Source organism: Panthera leo, chromosome C2 (genome assembly GCF_018350215.1).
Source record: "Panthera leo isolate Ple1 chromosome C2, P.leo_Ple1_pat1.1, whole genome shotgun sequence".
NCBI lineage: Eukaryota > Metazoa > Chordata > Mammalia > Carnivora > Felidae > Panthera > Panthera leo.
The window spans coordinates 147,150,254-147,173,234 of record NC_056687.1 but is presented as its reverse complement, the minus strand read 5'-3'; the positions used below and the strand labels follow the sequence as shown (position 1 = coordinate 147,173,234).

At 42.7% G+C, this 22,981-nt stretch overlaps 1 protein-coding gene across 1 annotated transcript in view; it reads left to right on the top strand.

The window, feature by feature from the left end:
• Window positions 1-22,981, top strand: part of OSBPL10 (oxysterol binding protein like 10) — a 305,042-nt gene that overhangs the window by 140,272 nt on the left and 141,789 nt on the right. Inside the window, exon 4 of the mRNA XM_042954884.1 lies at window positions 14,520-14,711. Coding sequence (XP_042810818.1) covers window positions 14,520-14,711 — 192 coding nt within the window. The remainder of the gene's footprint in view (window positions 1-14,519; window positions 14,712-22,981) is intronic.

The following is a 22,981-nucleotide window of genomic DNA, read 5'->3' as shown; positions in this document are numbered from 1 at the left end:
GTTGATTTAGCCATTCTGACAGGTGTGAGGTGATACCTCCTTGTAGTTTTGGTTTGCATTTCCCCGACGGTGATGATGACACCTTTTCATGTGTCTGTTGGCCATCTGGATGTCGTCTTTGGAGAAATGTCTAGTCGTGTCTTCTGCCCGTTTTTAGTTGGATTAGTAGGTTTTTTGGGGTGTTGACTTGTGTCCATTGGGCTTTCTTTAAAGAACAGGGCAAACTCATTACAGGATCTTAGGTTTTTATAAATGGCTTCTAGTCTTTTATAGTTAACCTGCCCACACACCTAAATAAACAGCAGTTTTTAGCAACTCGTTTTTATTGACGTTTCTCAGGTCACACAGCTTAACTTCACAAAAGCAGTCATTTTTTACGTTTATATTTGGTCAGTTTATTTTGTAAGTTACGCAGTTAAAATAATAAGTACACCAGCATAAGCAGAGCAGGGACTGAATACGCTCGGTCTTTTGCAGACACCCAGCTCAGCGGGGAGGGGGGCACAACTGTACAAGCATAACCAGAGAGAGCCTCCAAGCTGTGAGCAGTCAGTACCCTCTGTGCGTGCCAGCAGTGCTGATGAAGGGATGAAAAACAGCGGGAAATCTAATTAGTTGGCTAAGTTGAGGACATTGAGAGCATCTACAGCTTTTCTAAGTTGGCTACCTGATACCCTGAGATTGGGCAGTGCAAATATCCTCATATTACACGATCTAAACCTCTTTGGGGTGCTTCTGTTCACTCCATCTGTCCACTTTCTGTATGGGAGTTAGCGACACCAGTCTAAGTCCAGTGGGCCAGGTTATGTAAAATTCAGTGATTGGAACGACAGGGGCCTAATCCTGAAACCACTTATGCTTCTGATGAATCCCTGTTGTAAATTCTTTGTTAAAAATCGAGAAGTCTGAGAGTTGTTGCAAAAAAAAAAAAAAAAAAAAATCAACCTGGTAAATTTGAAGATCTAATTGGCTTTATTAAGAGATTCAGGAACTGGACAGCATCCCATGAGCAAGTAGGGGGGAGCTCCAAGGAATTGTACGAACTGGAAGGTTTTTACAGAAGGAGGGTGGAACAAAGGGTGATTGGCCAAAGAAAAGAAAGGATTGTTTTAGGCTAGGCGGGGGTTTTTACCATACAGATTATCTCACTCAGGCTGATCAGAAAATTTCAAATTGACTTTGAAAAGGTCACATAACCGGGGATAGGTTCAAACTGTAATTAAGTCTTCTTTTGCTATCTTGGGGGTGCAAATGATGCCAACCTGGGCTTGCTTTATTTTTTTTAATAGAGTGAACCAGGTTCTTTGTGATCCAGAAATTAATTGTAAGCAAAAAATAAGAACTGTTATTTGTTGTTGTTGTTGTTGTTGCCCTGTGTACTTGTCACATCTTTTGTCCGGATTCTTAAAAATCCCAAGACACAAAATCTAAATTCCTTTGTGTTTAAAAATAAGCCTAGCATAGTGTTAGCACAAGCTTGTGAACCTGTGGTTTATTTCTGCTTTGGCAAGAAGTGCCTCGGGGAAAATTAAGGAGGGGTTATGTAGATGTATGATATAACCGCGTGTTACATACGTATAAAAAGTGCAACAGAAAAGAGGAAGGGAAATTCTAACCGCTTCTACGGTTCTAGTCAAATAAGGGGTTTTCGGGAAAACTTCCTAATTTTTGCATAGGCTTTATAAGATTTCTGCAGCCTCCTGTGGCTATCATCCCCCGCGCGGTTGGTATGGGGCTGTTTACTGATTTCCTGCATTATTAGCTAATCTTGCAATTCGGTCTTAACCTCACCAGTATACACCAAGCTTGGAATAAGTAATTAGGGGGATTTATCGCACAGATCCTACAGGATCTGTGCACCTGAGGGACCTTGTCAGGGCACAGCTTAATTTTTTTAGTGTGAAGTATTTTGAGACACAAGTAGGAGCCCTTTTGAGCCTCACGTTTTTGTGCCTGAGCATTTGGAAAGGAGATAATGATCTCTCCTAAATAGATAGGAGCACTTCTGTCAGAGATTAGTTATTGATTGTAAGAAAATCAAATTGGCTTCTTGAAATGTTCTGTCGTAGAATTGCATTGGACTTTTCATCCCCATGGCTGGTTCGCCCCGCTGGTAGGTGACAGAAGTTTAAACATGAAATAAAAGCTCCCTTTTCCCCCCTGTTATGGGGGGATCGTTTGTAGAATTCCTTGGCATGTGGTCTCCTTTTGTTCTGTGATTCATTTCTGGCATAAAATATCTTCTGGGTCGATTATGCGGAGACGTGGGAAGAAATAGAGGATGGAATAAATCACGAAATGCCCATCTTCAGGGCCGTAGTAATACAATTTTACCGTGAAAATGATCCAATAGAGATGATACATGTTATGTAGACATATGTAAATTGTACGCAAATAACAATTTAATACCTGAACGTGGCCCTGAGGAAGGAAGCTTATTGGAACCCATTGTTCAAATTGGCCCATCATTTGGAGTGTCTGAATTAGCCCCCAGCTGATACCAGGTACTCTGGCTCGCCTGGCAATTGTTTGTAATTTCTAATTCAGCTCATCTTTCCAGTCCGTTAGCTCTCTAACCTCAGTTCCTACTGCTTTTATGCCTTGTTCATTTCTACACTGGCCACACTTTCCTCCTGGCTCACACATGCCAGCTAGAGACTTCCACCCCAGGGCCTTTGCACCTGTTGAGTTTCTACCTAGAATGCTGTTCCCCAGATGTTAGCATATGTATATAATAATACATAGATAATACATATATGTGATAATACACATACTACATATATATAGTAATACACATATTATTATGTATTAATATGCATTATCTAATACAGTTTATATTTTACCCATTTATTTATTTTGGTCTCTTTGCCTCACCAGAATGCCACTTCCCTGAAGGCAGGGATATTTGTCTTTTTGTTCACTGTTACATTTTTATTTCCTAGAGCAGTGCCTGGCACATAGCAGAAGCCCAAGAAATACTTGCTGAATTCTCTGAATAATGTGTGTTGATTGATGTTGTACCAGGTTTCTTTTTTGGGCATTTCGTGTTTATGTATGATTGTGTGTGATGTATCTTTTCCGGACTCTTTCCCTTAAAAAAGCAGAGAAGATATCAGTGAATCAGTGTTGGTATTTTTAAAATTAGGTTTTCACTGGGGCGCCTGGGTGGCTCAGTCGGTCAGGTGTCTGACTTTGGCCCAGGTCATGATCTCGCAGTTCGTGAACTTGAGCCCCATATCGGGCTGTCCGTTGTCACTGCAGAGCCTGCTTCAGATCCTCTGTCCCCCCACCTCTCTCTCTGCCCCTCCCCTGCTCGCGTGGTACACACACACACACACACACTCTCTCTCTCTCTCTCTCTCCTCTCAAAAATAAAATAAACAATGAATGAATGAATGAATGAATGAATGAATGAATAAGGTTTTCAGGGACAGAGCAGTGGTTTAACCAGCTGTTAAAATTGAGGCTGGGAGGATTCACTGCTCTCACTTTATTGCATTCCTAGCATTTGCAGGGTGAGGCCCTGTATCAGTTCTCACAAGGTGCACAGTGGCTGGTTAATCATTGGCCCTGGCCCGGGGGCTGTCACAAGCTAGGGGAGACAGTGGGGCATGGGGTGGGAGGGGGGACTTGTGCATAAAACACCATTAGGTGCTCTGAGTGTTGGGAACTTCATCTCTGACATCTGTAGATGGACTATTCATCAAACCTTGGCCTTATCGATATGGGTAATTAAACATTAAAAAAATTTAAGTATCAGCTTAATGTAGTTTAGGCTTAATGAGCTTATTGTTTAAGTATTTGAGAATTGGTATGCTGTACAGGACTTGGCTGTTAAAAAGCCATTTGTTTCCAGAATGCTAACTAAGCTATCAGCCATGGTGTTGTGGAAAGAGTTGGGCTGTTTTGGACCTCGGTGGAAGAGAGTGGCCCCTAGTGACCCAGTGCAGTGTAATGGCCAAGGGCGTGGCCTTGGGAACCTGCTGGTGTGGATTTGAATCGCTGCCACATGATTTAGTAGATTTATTAGCTGCGTGACCTGGGGAAAGAGCTGATTCTCTCTGTGCATGTTCCTCATCTGTGCAATGGAAATTCTAGTCCCTACCCCGTGAGATTATGAAGCGGGTTAAATGATTTAAGGTGTGTATATATTAAGATAGTTTATGGCACTTAGTTCACACTTACATGATACTTACTATTATAAATATAATTAAGATTAATGCCATCGTTATTGGATGATGGCAAACTTACCAGTTTGCCATACCACCAGGCCTTTAAAAAAATGTTTTTTTTTTAACTTTTAAAACTGTTTTCCTTCCTTTTTCCCTGTGCCACCCCCCCGTCTTTGTTAGCATCAATTCCTCAGATATACGTGGGTCTTTGTTTACTTATATATGTGTTTTACGTCTGCCTAAGTTGTATGGTCCTGCATATCTTTTCCCTTTCTTTTTAAACTTTTCTCACTCAGCAGTAAGTTTTTTTTTAATTTTTAAATTTTTTAAGAATGTTTATTCATTATTGAAAGACAGAGACAAAGTGTGAGCAGGGGAGGGGCAGAGAGAGAGGGAGACACAGAATCCAACGCAGGCTCCAGGCTCTGAGCTGTCAGCACAGAGCCCGACGTGGGGCTCGAACTCACAGACCACGAGATCATGACCTGAGCTGAAGTCGGACGCTTAACCGACTGAGCCACCCAGGCGCCCCTCAGCAGTATGTTTTAAGTTGTATGGATGTTGCTGTACGTATCTCTACATCTTTACTTCCAACTGATGCATGTATATTTCTGTATAGTCTACATTTGATTTGTACAGACTCTCACTAATGCACGGCTGCATTGCTTCAAGCTCCCCACCCTCATAAACAGTGAGCATCCTTGCAGATAACCTTGTACAGACATGGGACTGTGAGCTAACTTTCCCGTTAGCCATGCAAGAGGTTCTAGCATCTTTATATATCCTTGCCATTCCTTCATGGTGTTTTACTCTCTAATTTTGTTAAAGCTACTAGGTGTTAAAATCTAGTTGTTTGAATTTGTATTTCTCTGATTACTTTGAGATACTTCTTAGCCATTCATCTTTCTTCTTCCGTGTATTGCCTCTTCTTCTCCTTTGTCCATGCTTTATAGTGATTTCTGGCTTTTATTTGTAAGAACTCCTTTTATATTCTAGATATTAATCTGTCTCCTAGTCTCCACACATTTGTTAATTTTGTCTAAAGTGTCCTTGTTGAACAGAAGCCCTTTGTAGTCAAATCCATCAAGTGTTCAACTTGTGACTTGACTTTTGGTCTTGTAAGAAGAGCTTTTCTTGTTTCTTTTTCAATGTTTATTTATTTTCGGGAGATAGAGACAGAGTGTGAGTGGGGCAGGGGCAGAGAGAGAGGGAGACCCAGAATCCGAAGCAGGTTCCAGGCTCTGAGCCATCAGCACAGAGCCTAGTGCCAGCTCACAAACCGTGAGGTCATGACCTGAGCTGAAGTTGGACCCTTCACCGACTGAGCCACCCAGGTGCCCCCTGAAAAGCGTTTCTACATTCAGGGTTGCAGAGATACTCCTTCAGCGTTTTCTCTTGTTTTGTAGTTCTTCTTACATTTGAGGTTACAAAGTTAACCATATGTTTGCTTTCCCCCTGTTGTTTATTCCCTTTACTGGTTTATTGGGCTGCTTCTGTAATATACCACGTTAGCAAAGAACTGGCAACTTTGCTGGAGTCATTAGTTTTCTTTTTTCTTTTTTTGTAAAATCACATCTATAGCTAGTTACATTTTTTGTTCCTTCCCTTCCTGCCCTTCTATTTCTTCTTCCTTTTTTTTCTTGTCCTGTTTTGTCGGCTAGCACCTCTAGGACGAGGTTAAACAGTGATGTTACTGGAAGCCTTATTTCTAAAACTGGAAGCAATGAAGCCAAACATCTTTACGTTAAGTATCGTGGGTGCTCTAGGTTTTTGGTAGATAGTTAAGGAAACTTCTTTCTCGTCCCTGCTTTCAGAAACTTTTTTTTTCTAATTAAAATCGCAACTTGGCATAAAAAAGTCTTGGTTTCATATGATTTGCAAACAACATATATAAAATACAAGTATTTTGTTTGAGGATCTCCAGTTCCAAGGGAATGTGGCCTACAAGTATCCTTCTTTCAAAAGAGTGTTACGCATATATTTTTATGACGACGGGGGAGTGGGCTGAAGTATGGGATAAGAAGAAAAGTGGAAATGTGTAATGGATATCTGCTTTCCTGCTTTCTATCAAATACTTTAACATCAACTCTGGGACACCATTTAAATAAGTAAATCCTCATTTAATTGAGAAGGGTCACCTGGAGAGGCTGAGTCTTGAATCAGGCTTTTTCAGTTGAATTTTGAGTGAGGTGTGTAATTTGATCTTTGTAAGGCTGGTTTTAGATCGATAAAAAGAGAGGACTAGACTTCGAGGATCTAAAATTCTATAGTTCCGCAGCATGAGTAAGGGGAGAATGGGGCTTGGTCAGTAGAAAGAGAGAATCATCATGTGTTCAGAAGAAAGCATCCAACTGTTGGTGGGAATGCCAACTGGTGCAGCCACTCTGGAAAACAGTGTGGAGGTTCCTCAAAAAATTAAAAATAGAATTACCCTACGACCCAGGAATAGCACTACTTGGAATTTATCCAAAGGGTATGGGAGCGCCGTTCATGGGGGCACGTGTACCCCAACGTTTATAGCAGCGCTTTCAACAATAGCCAAGTTATGGGAAGAGCCCCAATGTCCTCAACTGATGAATGGATAAAGAAGATGTGGTTTATATATAAATGGAATACTACTTGGCAATGAGAAACAATGAAATCCTGCCATTTCCAGCAATGTGGATGGAACTGGAGGGTATTATGCTGAGTGAAATAAGTCAGTCAGAGAAAGATAGATGTGTTTTCACTCATGTGGAATTTGAGGAACTTAACAGAAGACCATGGAGGAAGGGAGGAAAAAATTAGTTATAAACAGATGGAGGGAGGCAAACCATAGGAGACTTAAAGACAGAGAATAAACTGAGGGTTGATGGGGGGGGGTTGGGGAAAGGGGAAAATGGGTGATGGTCATTGAGGAGGGCACTTGTTGGGATGAGCACTGGGTGTTGTATGGAAGCAATGAATCGTGGGAATCTACCCTGAAGCCAAGAGCACGCTGTATGCACTGTATGTTAGCTAACGTGACAAATTATATTAAAAAAAAAAAAAAAGAAAGAAAAAGAAGAAAGCATCGAAAAGGAGTCTTGGTACTAGAATTGTAAGCTCCCAAACAAATGGTATGTGAGAGGAGGGCAGATGTGTGGGAGGTTTTGAAATGACATAAACTGCCACTGGTTAGATGGGGAAGATGGTGAGAGCTGGCGGGTGGGGGGGGGGTGTTGCGGGGGCGGGGTGTGCGTGATAAGGGGCCAAGTGCAGGAGACCTTCAAGCTTGACCTAGACGGAGCATGGTTAGGGATTCTGGAGTGGCTGGACTAGCTGTTAGGTCATTTATTTGGGGGCTGAAAATGTTGGGAGACAAAGCAAACTTTAAAATGTCAAGTTTTCTTTTCCTCTGTTTGCAAGAAATGGAAATACATGCATTTGCTTGCACTCTTTTTTAAAGATCTGGCATTTGCAGGTATAATCATGGGTTCACTCGGGTATTATTAGAAGCCGGCTAGAGACTGCCTCTCTGGGGAAAACCATTCTTTTCTCTTTGCACATGTTGGCACATAATTGTGTGTGTGCTTTAAGAGAGGGTATTGGTATAAAGTTAGTGGGAAATGTTTATGATATAGTAAAGATTTGCAGATGAAAATGGAAGAGATTCCCTAGGCTTAGTAAATGAAAGGTTACTGCAAGAAGACTCGAATTTGGAAAAGTCGAGCAAGCAAAGTGTAATACTTGAAAACTTAATCATGGGAATAAACTTGGAAAATGTCCCAGTTTTTAAAACCTTTTATTTCTACTTTGGACCTGTTGTAAGCTTAGGATAATGGAATTAAAAAACAAAAGCAGGGCAGATGCAAAGGTCCATATACAGCCATTAAGCAAAATAGTGGAATAGATTAATTTAAAAAACACCATTAGTGTTTAGAGCAGCTGGCTGGCTCAGTTGGTAGAGCATGGGACTCTTGATCTCAGGGTCATGAGTTCAAGCCCCGTATTGAGTGTGGAGCCTGCTTAACATAAAAAAAAATAAACACCATATATTTTCATTGAGATGTTGACTACCAGGAAAACAAAATTCTGAGTAATTTTAAGGTCCTGAATTGTACTGTCTTAAAAATTGTTAATGCTTTTCCTGTTTTGTTGATTGAGGTATGCTTACTTTTGGAAGAAGAGGAATAAATCACAATTCTTATGCTTAGCTTTCACCTATTTAGAAAAACGGTACATTATTATTATTTTGGAGGAAGAGAGAGGAATGTAATGAAAGATCTTAGTTGGTTACATTTTCAAAATATGCAACCGGCCCGGTTTGGTGGTCTCCGTTGGGCTATTCATTCTGAAACATAGTGTCTTTTTCGCCCTACACTGTGAAAGAATTCAAGGACGTGAGGAAAATAGGTTTCAAATTAAATATCATTTGAATGCTGTTATAATTGACTCACAGCGACTTTTTTCCATCAGAAAAGTTTTCTACAGAAGTGGCTGTCACAAATGTATTTGTATTTTCCTCTTGCTCATTTTTAGATTTTAAGTGTGAGCTTCAGCAAGCTTAATTATAAACTCCTAATACGTGTTTTAAGAAGGCTTTAGGACCAGCAAGTGGTCGTTACAATTTGAGGTTCTGTCTTATTCCAAAATATTAATGGGAAGTTGCCACATATTTATTTATTTTAATTTAAGTATGCTCCATGATTGAACACTGCCCATTGAGCTTGAACTCACGACCCTGCGATTAAGACCTGGGCTGAGAGCAAGAGTTGGAGGCTAAACTGACTGAGCCACCCAGGAGCCCTTACTTACTTAAACTATTAGTTAAACCAATTCTTTACTTGGTACCCATGTAGCATTGTTGTTATCTACAGGCACTTTAAGTTCTATAACAGATACAGTTTTCGACAATGTGAAATCTTATTTAAATGTACTTTTTCTCTGAAGCAAACTGTGTTTTTGTGTTTTTTGGTAATTAGGATGATTACTCTTTGCTTCCTTCTCCCCTCTTCTCTCCTTTTTCTTTTCCCTTTTCCCTTTTTCTTTTCGTTTTCCTTTTCCTTTCTTTTTACTTTCAAGTAGAGGAAGTGGTAAGGCTATGTCTCCTTTTTTTTTTTTTTAAATTTTTTTTTAATGTTTATTTATTTTTGAGACAGAGAGAGACAGAGCATGAACAGGGGAGGGGCAGAGAGAGAGGGAGACACAGAATCTGAAACAGGCTCCAGGCTCTGAACAGTCAGCACAGAGCCCGACGCGGGGCTCGATCTCACAAACTGAGATCGTGACCTGAACTGAAATCAATCAGCTTAGCTAACGGAGCCATCCAGGTGCCCCATTGCTATTAACATTTTAGAAATGAAACCTAAAAAAGCTTTAGAAGTGGAAACCCCATGCTACTTTACTGGGCCCCCCAGCTCCTGAATGCTGGAGCTCTGATTTGAACTCAGGCCTTTGACTTTAGAAACTGTGTTCCTAACCCAGCCTGCCCGTGGCCTCCGGTGGTTGGGCTGTGAGCTTCTCAGACTGGACCGCACCTCTTAGCTCGTTGCTTGATTTCCCTGGTTGCACATGTTCTCTCAGGTGCTTTCTCCCTCTTTGCAGTCATGCCTTTCCTTCGTGCCCGTTGTAGCCAATAAATACAGAGCGCGTATGTCTGTCTTCCTTGAAAGCTTGGGGAAGTCAGGGATCTGATGAGGTTCGCAGGAAATGCCGAGAGGTGGGTGACTACCGTGAAACCCGCCTGCGTGTGGAATGTCCGGGCGGGGTCTGAGCATCAGCACTTAGTCTTACCTGGTACCGCGTTCTCTTCTTTGGCGTGACCCCCTCGGTCAGGCAGGCGCTGTTTGGGGAGGGGACGCAGGGCTGAGGCGCTTAGGTAAGGGGTGAATCTTACTCCCGGAGAGAAACAGTTACCCTCGACTCCGAGGTTTTCACAGACGACACACTTGGCATTTCTGGTCCCCCTCCCAGAAGTAAACATTTGGCGTAAAACCCTGGCATGTTGTTCCTCAAACTCTGATGATGTTGTATTTTAAGCTAGTGGCAGGGACGAGTGTGTATGACGGCTAAACGTCATTTACAAAGCACAGCCTGCAGATTTCACGCAGGCTGCGCTGTGGTGGGAGAACCTTCTCATTCCTGGCGGCCGCGCTTTGCTGCCTGTTCCCCCCTCTTCTCCCGGAGCCTGGTGACCCATGGAATTTACCGAGAGTGAGACTTTTTTGTTCATATTTACCCAGAGAGGAGGCACTGGTGTGAATTCGACTGCGGGAATCCCACGCTTAATGGGAAATGAAAGGTTTTTCAACTCAGATTTACTGCTTGTGAATTCAAGTGGCAGCCATGTAAGTAAGGACCATGAGGGTTAGACGTTCACACTGGGATAATTTGGCTCCTGGGTGAATTTCTTGATTCGTCGCCATTTACAGTGGTGCTGCCCCAGGCAGGGACCCCTGTTGCCAGAATGGTCTTCCTCTCTGATTTCAAATGGGTTCTCGTTCTAGTCAGCATCTAGAATTGTTTTTTCCCCCTACAATCTTGCAACTTAATGGCCGACCATATAGAGTCTCCAGTAAGCATTTAATTATATTTTGGACTTCATCACCACTTTGCTCCTATAAAAAAATAAGGAGGAAGTCCGTCGCTGCTCATGATTTTGAGCTAAGTGACTTCTTAACATTTAAAAAATCAATAGGGCCTCCATTGATCCAGTTTTAAGTAATATAAGGAAAGAAACAAACTTTGACCACACAGTTCCCTACTATGCTAAGCATTTTATGTGCACGATCTAATTGAATCTTCATGATGGCTTTTAAGGGTCAATATTATTATTCCTTTTTTTAAAGATTAGGAAATTGATGCTTAATAAGAAAGCTTAAATAACTCAACTGAAGTCAACACAGCTAGAACCTGGTACAGCTGGGGGAGGGAAACTTGGCTGGCTGGCTTCAGAGCCCAGTGGAAAATCTGCCTTTTCTTGGGTTGGGATAAGCCTCCCAAACAATCAAAATGTATGCTAGTAGACTCTTAATGCTTAGGCAAGTTTACTGTCATGAAAGAATTAAAGAAATAGCTTCTTTCGTCCTTCACATTCCAAGTGAAAACACTAAAGCAGAAAGGAGATGCTTGCCATATCGTGATCCATGTATATGTGATTCTTAGACCCAAGACTTCTCCAATTACCTATACCTAAGCTTATTTAAAAGCAACACACTGCTTTCCAACTTTATTTATCTTCCTATTATTATTATATTTTTTATTTTATTATTTATTTTATGTTGTATATATTATATTTATATATTACATATGTATTTATATTCCTGTTATTATATCCCAGTTGAAACCAGACAACCTCTACAAGCTACTGTGATGTTGGAGGGTCATAGAAAGTTCTTATTTCTACCCTACCTCATGCCCCACTCCCAAACCCTTGGCGGCTTGAAAATTACAGATCATTAACATGTAACAGCTTTTATAGCTGTCGACCGTTCCCCGAGGCCCCAGGCTAAGACTGCTTGTCTGGGTAGATTTGTGCACCGTTGCCTATTTCCTCTGTATCTCCCCTTGTCCTGCCCAGGCTTCACGTCCTTCACTCTCAGAGCAGCTGGCAGTGATGAGGTCAGCTCTAGTGGACCTTTCTCTTCCTCGCTTCTTTGGCGTTTCCTGGCTGTATTACCAAATTAGAACCTTGCTGTGAACTTTCTTATTGTGTGTGTGCATGTTCCTGTCTGTGTCTGTTGTATCTCCAGCAATACTATAAAGCATCGGTGATGAAAGACTATCTCATACACCTCCTGTTTCTCCTGGAGACCCCATAGTAGATATTCTCCTTGGCACATAGTAGGTGTTCATTAAATCCTTGATAACTGAAATACAGAAATTGGCACAAGTCAACATACCATGTAACTGCCTTCTCTCAAGTTGAAATGAAGGACAGGAACACGTAGAATGTAAATGGTATGTAGAATTTAGCAAATTTTGGGTAAGTAATACATTCACATGGTTGAAAATGAAAGAATATAAAAAACCATGTGGCCAGAAGTCTCCTTTGCACTCTGTTCCTTTCTTCTCATTCCCTGTGTCTCCACAAATAAGTAGCCATTTTTTAGTTTTGTGTGTATCCTTCTAGAGTGTTTCTATGTTTTTTTTTTAAGTATTAAGTTTTCTTTAAGTTTGAGAGAGTCAAGTGGGGGAGAGGCAGAGAGAGAATCTCAAGCAGGCTCTGAGTTGTCAATGCAGAGCCCGATTCAGGGCTTGAACTCATGAACCATCAGATCGTGATGTGAGCCGTAATCAAGAGTTGGACTGAGCCACCCAGGTGCCCCAAGTACTTTTTATGTTTTAAATAAATCATTGTAAGTAAATAACAATAAAAATACTCATTTCCCACATTTTGATGCAGAACTTTGCATACTGTGCAACAGTTTTGCACCTTGCTTTTTTTCCCCTTCACTCTATAGCCTAGAGATATTTTTCCAGACTAGCTCATAGAAACCATTCTCCTTATTCTCTCACAGCTTGCTATAGTATTCGGTTATGTAGGTGTGCCATTATTTAGTTAACCGGTCCCATACTGATGGGCCTTTGGCTTGTTTCCCATCCTTTGCATTAAATATCTTTCTGCGGTGACTGGTTGCTACTTAGGCCATTTTCCCTGCAAGCAGCCATATTGGAGGGTACGTTCCCAAGCAGGGCATTGTGGGTCACGGGAAAATGCCTTTGTAACTGTGACACGCATTGCCAGACTGCCCTCCTCAGGGGTTTTGTCACCTTATATGCCCGCAGACCTGTTCCTGTCAACAGATAGTGTGCTCAAACTTTTGGCTCTTTGCCAACCTGATGGACAAAATCTAAACGTGGCTTGAATTTACAAGTACAGTTGAACATCTTTTCATATGGTTTAAGCGCTTTATATGTTTTGTGAACTGTCTGTTCAGATCTTGCCCCGTTTGAACAGTTGGGGTGCTCCTTTCAATCCCTAGGATTTCCATTCCTCATTATAAAGTACAATGATGAGGCTTTTGAAGCAAGTTGAAAATATTTTTCCTAGTTTATTGTTTGGCTTCGTTGGTGGTAGGAATGGTTTTTTTTTTTTTAAGTTTATTTTTTTGGCAATCTCTACACCCAACTTGGGGCTCAGGCTCATGACCCTGAGATCAGGTTGTGCACTCTTCCACACAAGTCACCCAGGTGCCCCCGAGGGAGTGGGTTTTTAAAGGTTGTTAACCATGCAGAAGTTTTTAATTTGTAGATAATCAAATTTGTTGAGCTCTTCTATGGCTTTTGGATTTGAGGTATTAGGCCTTCCCTACCCCAAGGCTCCAGGTTCCTTCTGCCTTTTTAAAAAATATTCATTTATTTTTGAGAGAGAGAGAGAGTGAGCAGGGGGAGGGGCAGAGAGAGAGGGAGACACCGATTCTGAAGCAGGCTCCAGGCTCCGAGCTGTCAGCACGGAGCCCGACGCGGGGCTCGAACCCACGAACCGTGAGATCATGACCTGAGCCAAAGTTGGATGCTTAACTGAATGAACCACCTAGGCACTTCTGTTTTTTTGTTTTTTCTTTTTTGTTTGTTTGTTTGTTTGAAGTCTTTGATCCATTCGGGGTCTGTGATCTGGGAGATGAAGCCTACTTTGTTTTTCAGATGGCTGCCCAGTTACCCCAGTATCAGTTATTGAAACAGTTCATCTCCACTAGGTTGAGGTGCCATCTTTTTCCCATAGTAAATTGCTACCTGGACTATATATTCCTCTAGGGTGAAATAAGAGCTCTGTGCTGACAAATGGGGACTGATTGGTGGATAACTTGGTACATTCAGTCATGCAGCAGACATTTATTAAGTACCTAATAAATGAGGCAAGTCATTACGCGTCAGTTCTTGGGGATATAAAGGTGGGTTTGAAACAGTCTCTTAGGAAGGCGGCTCTATGATGAACATAATCTCGATGCAGAGGAATAAGAACAGCGGGGAGGCTGAGGCAGACAGGGAGATGCCTCACGTATCAGAAAACAGAGCTGAGTCTTAAGGTTCGGATGAACTTGGCCAGCCTTGAGGGGGAAGAGCTTTCCAGGAAGGGTTGCTCATATACGCAGAGGCACAGATCGTAAGAGTCTGTGGCGTCTGGGGGGCTTAGTAGCTTTTCGTGGCCAATAGAGTAGGGCAGGAGACGCAGTTGCAGATGAGGCCGGAAGGATAATTACGGACACGGCCTCTTCTAAGTGAGTGTGGGATCGGGGCGTGTCGTGTCCCTCTCCTTCCCCTACGCCTTCACCCCTCTAAATGGACGAAGGGGGGAAGATTGAGGGTCCAAAATAAATGGAAGCCAGCACTTGGCTGTGTTCTGCAGGTCGGTTGCTGAGTCTTGACACCTGTTGCTTATTCTAGACGACTCCAAGTTCCCGAAGCCGCAGTCTCACTTTGCTCCCCCACGGAACGCCCAATCCTGCGTCTCCCTGTAGCCAGAGACACCTCGGCGCGGGGGCCCCCGGTGTTGTCACAGTCACGCATCACAAGTCGCCTGCAGCCGCCCGAAGAGCCAAGAGTCAGTATCCCGGCCAGCTTCACGAAGTCAGAGAGGTAGGCTTTGCTCTCCTACTAGGTGGAGTGGTCTCTGGGCGCTGAGGGCCGCCACCGTCCCTTCCTGTGTGCCATCGTGACGCCAGAAGGCGGCCTCCCAGCCCCACGGGCGTGACACGCTTCCTGGTGGTAGAAAAAATAATTTGCCTCTGTGTCTTAGGCGAAGCGAGGTGTTAGGAGACGTGTCAGAGCTCTGAGAGCAGAGGAAGCCCGCCCGCAGGTGCATGGGTGCACATGGAAGCAGCATCAATGTCTCTGTGCTCATAGCCAAGAACGGGCCGTACACACGCGAGTCGTGGGCGGCCAGGAGGTGACCGAGGTGGCTTGGAAATTCAGGGCGCGTGAGACCTTTTTCTTTTTCTTCAAAAAAAAAATTTTTTTTTTTTTAACGTTTATTCATTTTTTGAGAGACAGAGACAGAGTGCGAACAGGGCAGGGACAGAGAGAGAGGGAGACACAGAATCCGAAGCAGCCTCCGGGCTCCGAGCTGTCAGCACAGAGCCCGACGCGGGGCTCGGACTCACGGACCGTGAGATCGTGACCTGAGCCCAAGTCAGACACTTAACCGACCGAGCCCCCCAGGTGCCCCAAGTGAGACCTTCTTCTGCCTGGCCTCACTCGCGAGGTGCCCACGTTGGTCTTCCCATCACAGACCACTCCTAGTAGAGTGCTGGGTTGTGAAGGAGCACTGTCCTTGGAGTCAAAAGACTGTTTGGAAGCAAGTCTTTCAAAGCTCTGAACCCGGGTTTCTGCATCTGGGGAGTGGAAATAACACAGGCCTTCCTCTCCTCTCAAGGGAGGTCAGAGGCATGCACTTGAAAGCCCTTCAGCCGTCGGTGCCTTATGAACCCATGGGGGCTGTGCTTCATTTTTACTTTTGACACACTGGGAAGTCCTCAGTCTGGGGACCCCGGTTCCTTAATGTTTGTACCCTACTTTGCAACGGGTACCAAGAATGGACTGTGTGAACTAACCGATGTTGGTCTGGGTCGCCCAGCTTGGGTTGAGTGCTGAGGCTTCTGCCCTGCAGCCGGCCTGTGTGTGGACCAGCCCACCCTCTTAGGGTAGCAGTGGAGCCCTGGCCCCAGGCGAGCGGCAGAATGGGTCTCCTAGCACAGGGTCTGTTGCCCAAGTCAGCACACATCTCAGTTTGTTTCCTAAATGTCATGAGCTGAGTAGGGCTGTGTCAGCCGGCCGTCTTGGTCGGACTTTGACCCAGGGCAGAAAATCTGAAATCTTCTTTTTTTTTTAATTTTTTTTTTGTGTTTGTTTATTTTTGAGAGAGAGAGAGAGTGTGTGTGAGCAGGGGAGGGGCAGAGAGAGAGGGAGACGCAGAATCCTTAGCAGGCTCCAGGCTCTGAGCTGTCAGCACAGAGCCCGACGCGGGGCTCGAACCCATGAATTGTGAGATCATGCCCTGAGCCAAAGTTGGACGCTTAACTGACTGAGCCACCCAGGCGCCCCAGAAATCTTCTGAATCAAATCTTTTGATGCAGATCAAAGACTTTTTTTTTCTCTTGGTAGATTTATGCATGTATGTTCTCTGTGTTGCCTAATAAAGAAAAGGTACAGAGTCAAATGCTGTCTTTGAAATAGTCACCCTGATGTTTAAAAAAAAAAAACAGTGGCTATGAGCTTGACTTTGATACACTGGATGATATGAGGAACTGTTGCACACTTGTATATATTTTTCATTTTTCAAAGCATCTTAAACTATATTACAGAAACACTGTACCTAGAAGTAGAAGAGAATAATGGTACCCATCACCCAGTCAGTATTTCCAACTTTCTGTTGTTTTCTTTTATCTCTTTCCCCTCTACCACTTTTTTTCTTGCTGGAGTATTTTAAGGAAATCATAAATATTATATCAATTTATCATTGCCAGTAAGTGCTTCAATATTTGTCTAACAAACAAGGACTTAAAAAACAACTTGACCACAACACCATCATAGTCACTTTTATGTAAACCTCACTGTGGTTATTTTTTGCAAGTATGTAAGAGACTACAACCTAAAAAAGAAAAGGCAGATTGAAAGTTCATGGTATTTTGGGAATTCTTTTATAATGAATCTCTGATAGAATTACAAGTGATGCTACGAAGCCTGGAATGTATGAAGAGAAGCAGGAGTGCTTGTATTGAATGAGCTGTGGCCTAAATAAAAGTTGAGGTACCTTAGCTTAATTTTGAGTAGCGCATGATTTGGTACAATGTCAAAGTCTTTTCTACCTCCATTTTTATTTTTATGTATTTTTTTAATGTTTATGTTTGAGAGAGGGACAGAGTGCGAGCAGTGGAGGGGCAGAGAGAGAGAGAGGGAGACACAGAATCTGAAGCAGGCTTCAGGCTCTGAGCTGTCAACATGGAGATACAGGGCTTGAACTTGAGAACCGCGAGATCGTGACTTGAGCCGAAGTCAGGTGCTTAACCAACTGAGCCACCCAGGCGCCCCCTACCTGCATTTAAAAAATCTCATGTTTACAAGAATGAAAGTATGTTCTTAAGTAATGCAAGTACATATTGCACAAGAAGTCTGAAGAAAATCAAAATTACCCATAATCCTACATCCTTTAATAAAGATAACCGTTATTTAAGCTTTCAAGAAATTGACTTCTGGGTTATTTTTTCTGTATAAGTTACATACATAGAGAAGTAGAAGTTGTATAGGATGATCTAAGCTTTGTAAACAATTACATAACATTCTTTCTTTTCTTTTTTAATTTTCTAAATTATTTTTTAAACGTTTATTTTCGAGGAGACAGTGCAGGAGTTGGGGAGGGGCAGAGAGAGAGGGAGACAGAGGATCTAAGCAGGCTCCCTGCTGTCAGCACAGAGCCCGATTCAGGGCTGAAACCCCTGAACCGAGAGATCATGACCTGAGCCGAAGTCAGGTGCTTCACCAACTGAGCCGCCCAGGTGCCCCTCTTTTATTTATTTTTTTAAGTTTGTTTATTGTGGGGCACCTGGAGCCTGCTTCGGATTCTGTGTCTTTGTCTCGCTTTCTGCCCCTCCCCCGCTCATGCCCCCCCCCTCAAAAATAAAGATTAAAAAAATACTTCTCTTTAAGAAAAAAAAAAATGAAGTTTATTTTGAGAGAGGGGGAGGGTGAGAGAGGGGGATAGTGAGTGGGGAGGGAGGGAGGGAGGGAGAATCCCTAGCTGGCTCCACACTGTCAGTGCAGAGCCGGACCCAGGGCTTGATCTCCTGAATCATGAGATCATGACCTGGGTTGAAATCAAGAGTAGGACTTTTGATGGACTGAGCCACCCAGGCCTGCTGTTTTCTCCTCTACCTTTTTTTCCACCTATAAGGGGCAATTCCTAAAATTGCCCATGACATTTCATTATATGAAACAGAGGTGGAATACCTCCATAGCTATAGTGATTTGGTGTTTGTACTCCTGGGCAGTCGTTTCTTTGGGCCATTGCTTTTGTCTATCAATGATCTTTTGTGCTGAAGTCAAATTTTCAGTGAGCTTGTTGAGACCTAGGTATAAACATCGGCAGTTGAGAGAATTGTAGGGTGCTGGATGCCTCTGAGGGAAGAGTTAAAAGTTCTGATTCTCAGATGTCCTGTTCAGCTTCACTCCTGATTGGAGAACAGTACCTATTTGGGGACATCTGTCGTTTTATGATGTGGAACTATCAGAGAATATTTCACTCCTACCAGAAAGTTCTGAAGTTTTTTTTTTTTTTAATTTTTTTTAATGTTTATTTATTTATTTATTTATTTTTATTTTATTTTTGAGACAGAGAGAGACAGAGCATGAGTGGGGAAGGGGCAGAGAGAGAGGGAGACACAGAATCCGAAGCAGCCTCCAGGCTCTGAGCTGTCAGCACAGAGCCCGACGCGGGGCTCGAACTCACAGACCGGGAGATCATGACCTGAGCTGAAGTCGGACGCCCAACCAACTGAGCCACGCAGGCGCCCCTTTAATGTTTATTTTTGACAGAGAGAGAGAGAGAGAGAGAGACAGAGCATGAGTGGGGGAGGGGCAGAGAAATGGGGAGACACAGAATCCGAAGCAGGATCCAGGCTCCGAGCTGTCAGCACAGGGCCCGACGCGGGGCTTGGACCCACAGACCGACCGCGAGATCATGACCTGAGCCGAAGTCGGACGCTCAACCGACTGAGCCACCCAGGTGCCCCGAAAGTTCTGCGGTTTTAAAATATGTTAATTTCAGAGTGTAAAGGCCTTGGTTTTGGATTCCACTGTATTTATCTATAAAATAACTAGAGGAAAATGGAATAGCATTTTTAGCCCAGCTGTATAGGGAAGATAAACTGGTGACCACCGAAGCAATGAAGAAAATCATCATACACGAGACAGATGTGCCTGAATATCGGAAGGGGGAGAAAAAAAAAGAAAAATAGCTCAGCCACAGGCAATAGAATAAATATTAAATGGGATTCCATAGCATGGGTGCAGATAATGGGACAGTTTTGAAGATTAAATGGTTATCATCGAAAATAAAAAGAATTGAGACCTCAAAGGACAGTACCCAAAGTCTTCATTAGTTAGGAGGAATGAATATAAGGAATTTGAAACAACAGCAATGAAAAATAAGAGTCATTTGTCTATCAAAGTACCAAAAATGATTATAGCCCATTATAGGTTAGGCTGTTAAGAAATACTTGATAATGCTGTGTATTGTCTTTTTGCTACAGCCTGGTGTTCTATAAGAAGGACTCAACACAAAACAAAGCTGTTCATTACCACTGACCCATAAATTCCCTGTTGAGAACTGTATTCTGAGGAAGTAATCTGTGGAGTCGGGGTTGGAGGAAGAAAGTTAACTTGGGTAAAGCTGTTCATACTAGTAAAGCAATATAGCCAACACAAAACATCACGGAAATGACCAAACGATGATTCGCATAATATACTGAATTACTATATAGCAGCTTAAGATAAAAGTCATGTGTAAGCGTTAGTACTGCATGGATATGTGTATGAAATAAGAAAATCAGGATATGAGAGCATATGAGCACACTGGACCCTCTGTCCCTCTTAATAAAGTCCAGAAATTGCTTCAAACCCGTGGTTCTGGAATTTTGGATTTGACTTACAAACTAAAATTTAGAAATAGAATTTTGGAAGCAGCATAATGTTGCAACTATTAAAATTTGGCCAGTAGGGTATTTTAATTTAATTGTTTCATATTTATTTATTTACTTGTTATTTATTTTTTATTTTTATTTTAGAGAGAGGGGAGTTGGGGAGAGTGGCTGAGAGAGACAGAGAAAGAGAATCTTAACTAGGCTCCAAGCTCAGCACGGACCCTGATGGGGGCCTGATCCCGTGACATGGTGATCATGACCTGAGCCAGAAGCTCCACCAACTGAACGCCCAGGTGCCCCAGGAAGGACATTTTTAAAGCATAGTGACAATCTGTAGTTACTACCATCTCATAAGAGCACATTTTAATTCCCCCATCCCCTCACTACCCTCTCCTATCACCACCTCCAAGGCCTATAATCTCTGAATAAAGAATCGTTCATTACACTGAGTAACTTTAGTTTTATGAAAAACCTACTGCGTTATCCTTGTTTTTAATATTTTATCTTGAAGTGGAAGAGTATTCATCGTGGATTGATTCTAGCCTATGAATTTGTGTGTTTTTAAACCACTGATCGCCACTGACCTTTTCTAAAGAATTTTTTTTAATGTTTATTTAATTGGAGGGGGTGGGGGGGAGAGAGAGAGAGAGAGAGAGAGAGAGAAGGCATGCCAGATGTGGGGAAAGGAGGGGCATAGAGAGAAAGAAAGGGAGAGAACCCCAAGCTGGCTCTGTGCTATAAGCATGGAGCCCAATGTGGGCTTGAACTCATGAACTGTGAAATGATGACCTGGGCTGAAATCAAGAGTTGGATGCTTAACCGACTAAGCCACCCAGGCGCCCTACCACTGATTTTTTAATCCTGTCACCTTCTTACTCCCTGCTGTCCATAGGATAAAGGTTGTACTCTTCTGCATGGCAAACAAGGCCTTCCGTAGTCTGTCCATCTCTATGTCCTGCCCTCGGCATGCCTGCTCATCCCCACCATGTGCTTGCTGCCTCCCTCTGTTGGGAGGTTATGTTGCCCATGTAGAACTTTCTGCCGTGATGGAACTACTCTATCCCTTTCGTTCTTCTCTGGGGGAGCCGCCATTACGTGGGGCTCATGAGCTCTTGAAATGTGCTAGTCTGAACTGAGATGTACTGTAAAAGTACAATGCACGCTAGATTTCGAAGTCGTACCGAAAAAGGTAAAACAGTTCATTAATAATGTTTTAATACTCATTGCAAGTAGAAATGAAAATATTCTGTTAGGTTAAATATATTAAAATTCATTTTACCTTTTGAAGTGTGCCTACATGCCTCCCACTTGTGGCTTGCGTTACATTTCTTAGATAGCACTGCCCTCGATTGTGAGCTTGCTCACCCCATCACTTGTCCACCCATTCTACAGGCACTGAGCACCTACTATGTGCCAGGCTGGAGTTTTATGCGGAAAGCATTAAAAGCAAAAACAAGAACAAAAACCATCCTTGCGTCTTCTAGCCCCGGCGCAACTCCTGGGCGTGTTGGTTGGACAACTTGATTTGAAGACCCATTTTCTAGCAGTCGGAGTGCTTTAGAAACAATGTGGAGGCATTCAAGGGTTGCTTAGGCAACCGTGGGCGGTGGATGATGACCGGTCAAGGGTTGAGTCAGGTATTCGTTTGGTTTCCTCTGACTCCGAGAGCTTTGGGGGGGGGGGGGGTAATTCCTAGATGTCTGGGTGATCATTGGAAAGCAATGATAGTGCGAGCCTACCTGAATGTGCCACTGGAAAGGTTGTATAAATAGGATCTAAAATATTTTTAAAGATCAATTTTAGCCCTCAGCTGTTCAAGCATATGAGTGAAATGATGGCATTGACTCGTATTAACTTTTATACTTTTGGTGACATTATAACCGGCTTTAACTTGGCTTATGTTTGTTTCAATGGGCTCAAGTTCAGTTGGTACAAGTACAGTGTGATTTTTAGAAAATCCTTCTTTGCTAGGTGCTTCCTGAAAAAACACCACCGTAACACATGTTCATACTAGTGCGTATGTGTGTGTACATGTCTGCATGAACACGTGAACTGAGTAGAAGAATATAAAGTAGGGACTCCAGGTGTTTCGTCTTTATCTAATTCTTCATTACTGTTTCCCAAAAGTGACTTTTGAAGAAATGATCTGTGTTTCTATAAGCATGAGAGCACATGTATGTTTGTGTACGTGCACAGATTTGTGTGTATGTGTGGGACGTGGGTTTTATTGTAACTGTTTTGTTCCTTGGATAAGAGATAAGAAACTTCTCTAGAAAGAGTACCTACTAAAAATTTCTCTGGGGTGCCTGGGTCGCTCAGTCAGTTAAGCATCTGACTCTTGGTTTTGGCTCAGGCCACGATCTCAAGGTTCATGAGTTCAAGGCTCGTGTCACGCTCTGTGCTCTGCACTGACAGTGCGGAGCCTGCTTGGAATTCTCTCTCTCTCCACGCCCCCTTCTCTCTGCCCCTCCTCTGCTTTCTTTCTCAAAAATAAATAAACTTAAAAATTTTTTCTGTAAATCCAGATATGCTAATGGGCTTGGACATAAAAGATATTTGAGAAACAGAATAAACTTGGTAGAGCCCAGGTTCTTGTGTCTTTGACCAAATAACATTTTTAGTTGTGACGTTGGAGACTTAAAAAAAAAAAAAATACAGTTAATTCAATGGGGAGACCATATCTGGATTCTGTAGCCTGATGAAAGAAAAGGTCAAGGTCATGCTGTTGAATTGTAATGGGTATGTGTGAGGCATAAATTTAGTTTTAATTAAGCTTTCAATGGTAATTTATTGACAAGTAGGAATTATCCTTCTCTTAAGCTATTGTTAGCTTGCTTCCAGGGACGTATCCTTTTGAAGAGAGGGCTGTTTGTTGCACTGGTTTATTGGGTAGGTAAACTGAATCAAGGCCGTGTCATTTAATACAGTTTTAAATACACCTTTCAGAGTATAATCTATGCAGATGTGTGTTTATGTGGTTCCTGCTGTGTGAATATATGTTTCTTCATGTAGTTGCATGTTTAATACGCATACAAGGGAAGGTCCTTTCCTGAAAGACTCGTCTTTATAAATGATCCCAGCTCAGTATTCTCTCCCTTCAGGATGGTTTGGCTTGATCCTCGTGCACGTGGATGTCATGAATGCCTGGTTAGAAACCTTGATTCATGTACAGCCTTTGCTATGGAGGTGGTAACTGTCAAATATCACCCTAAT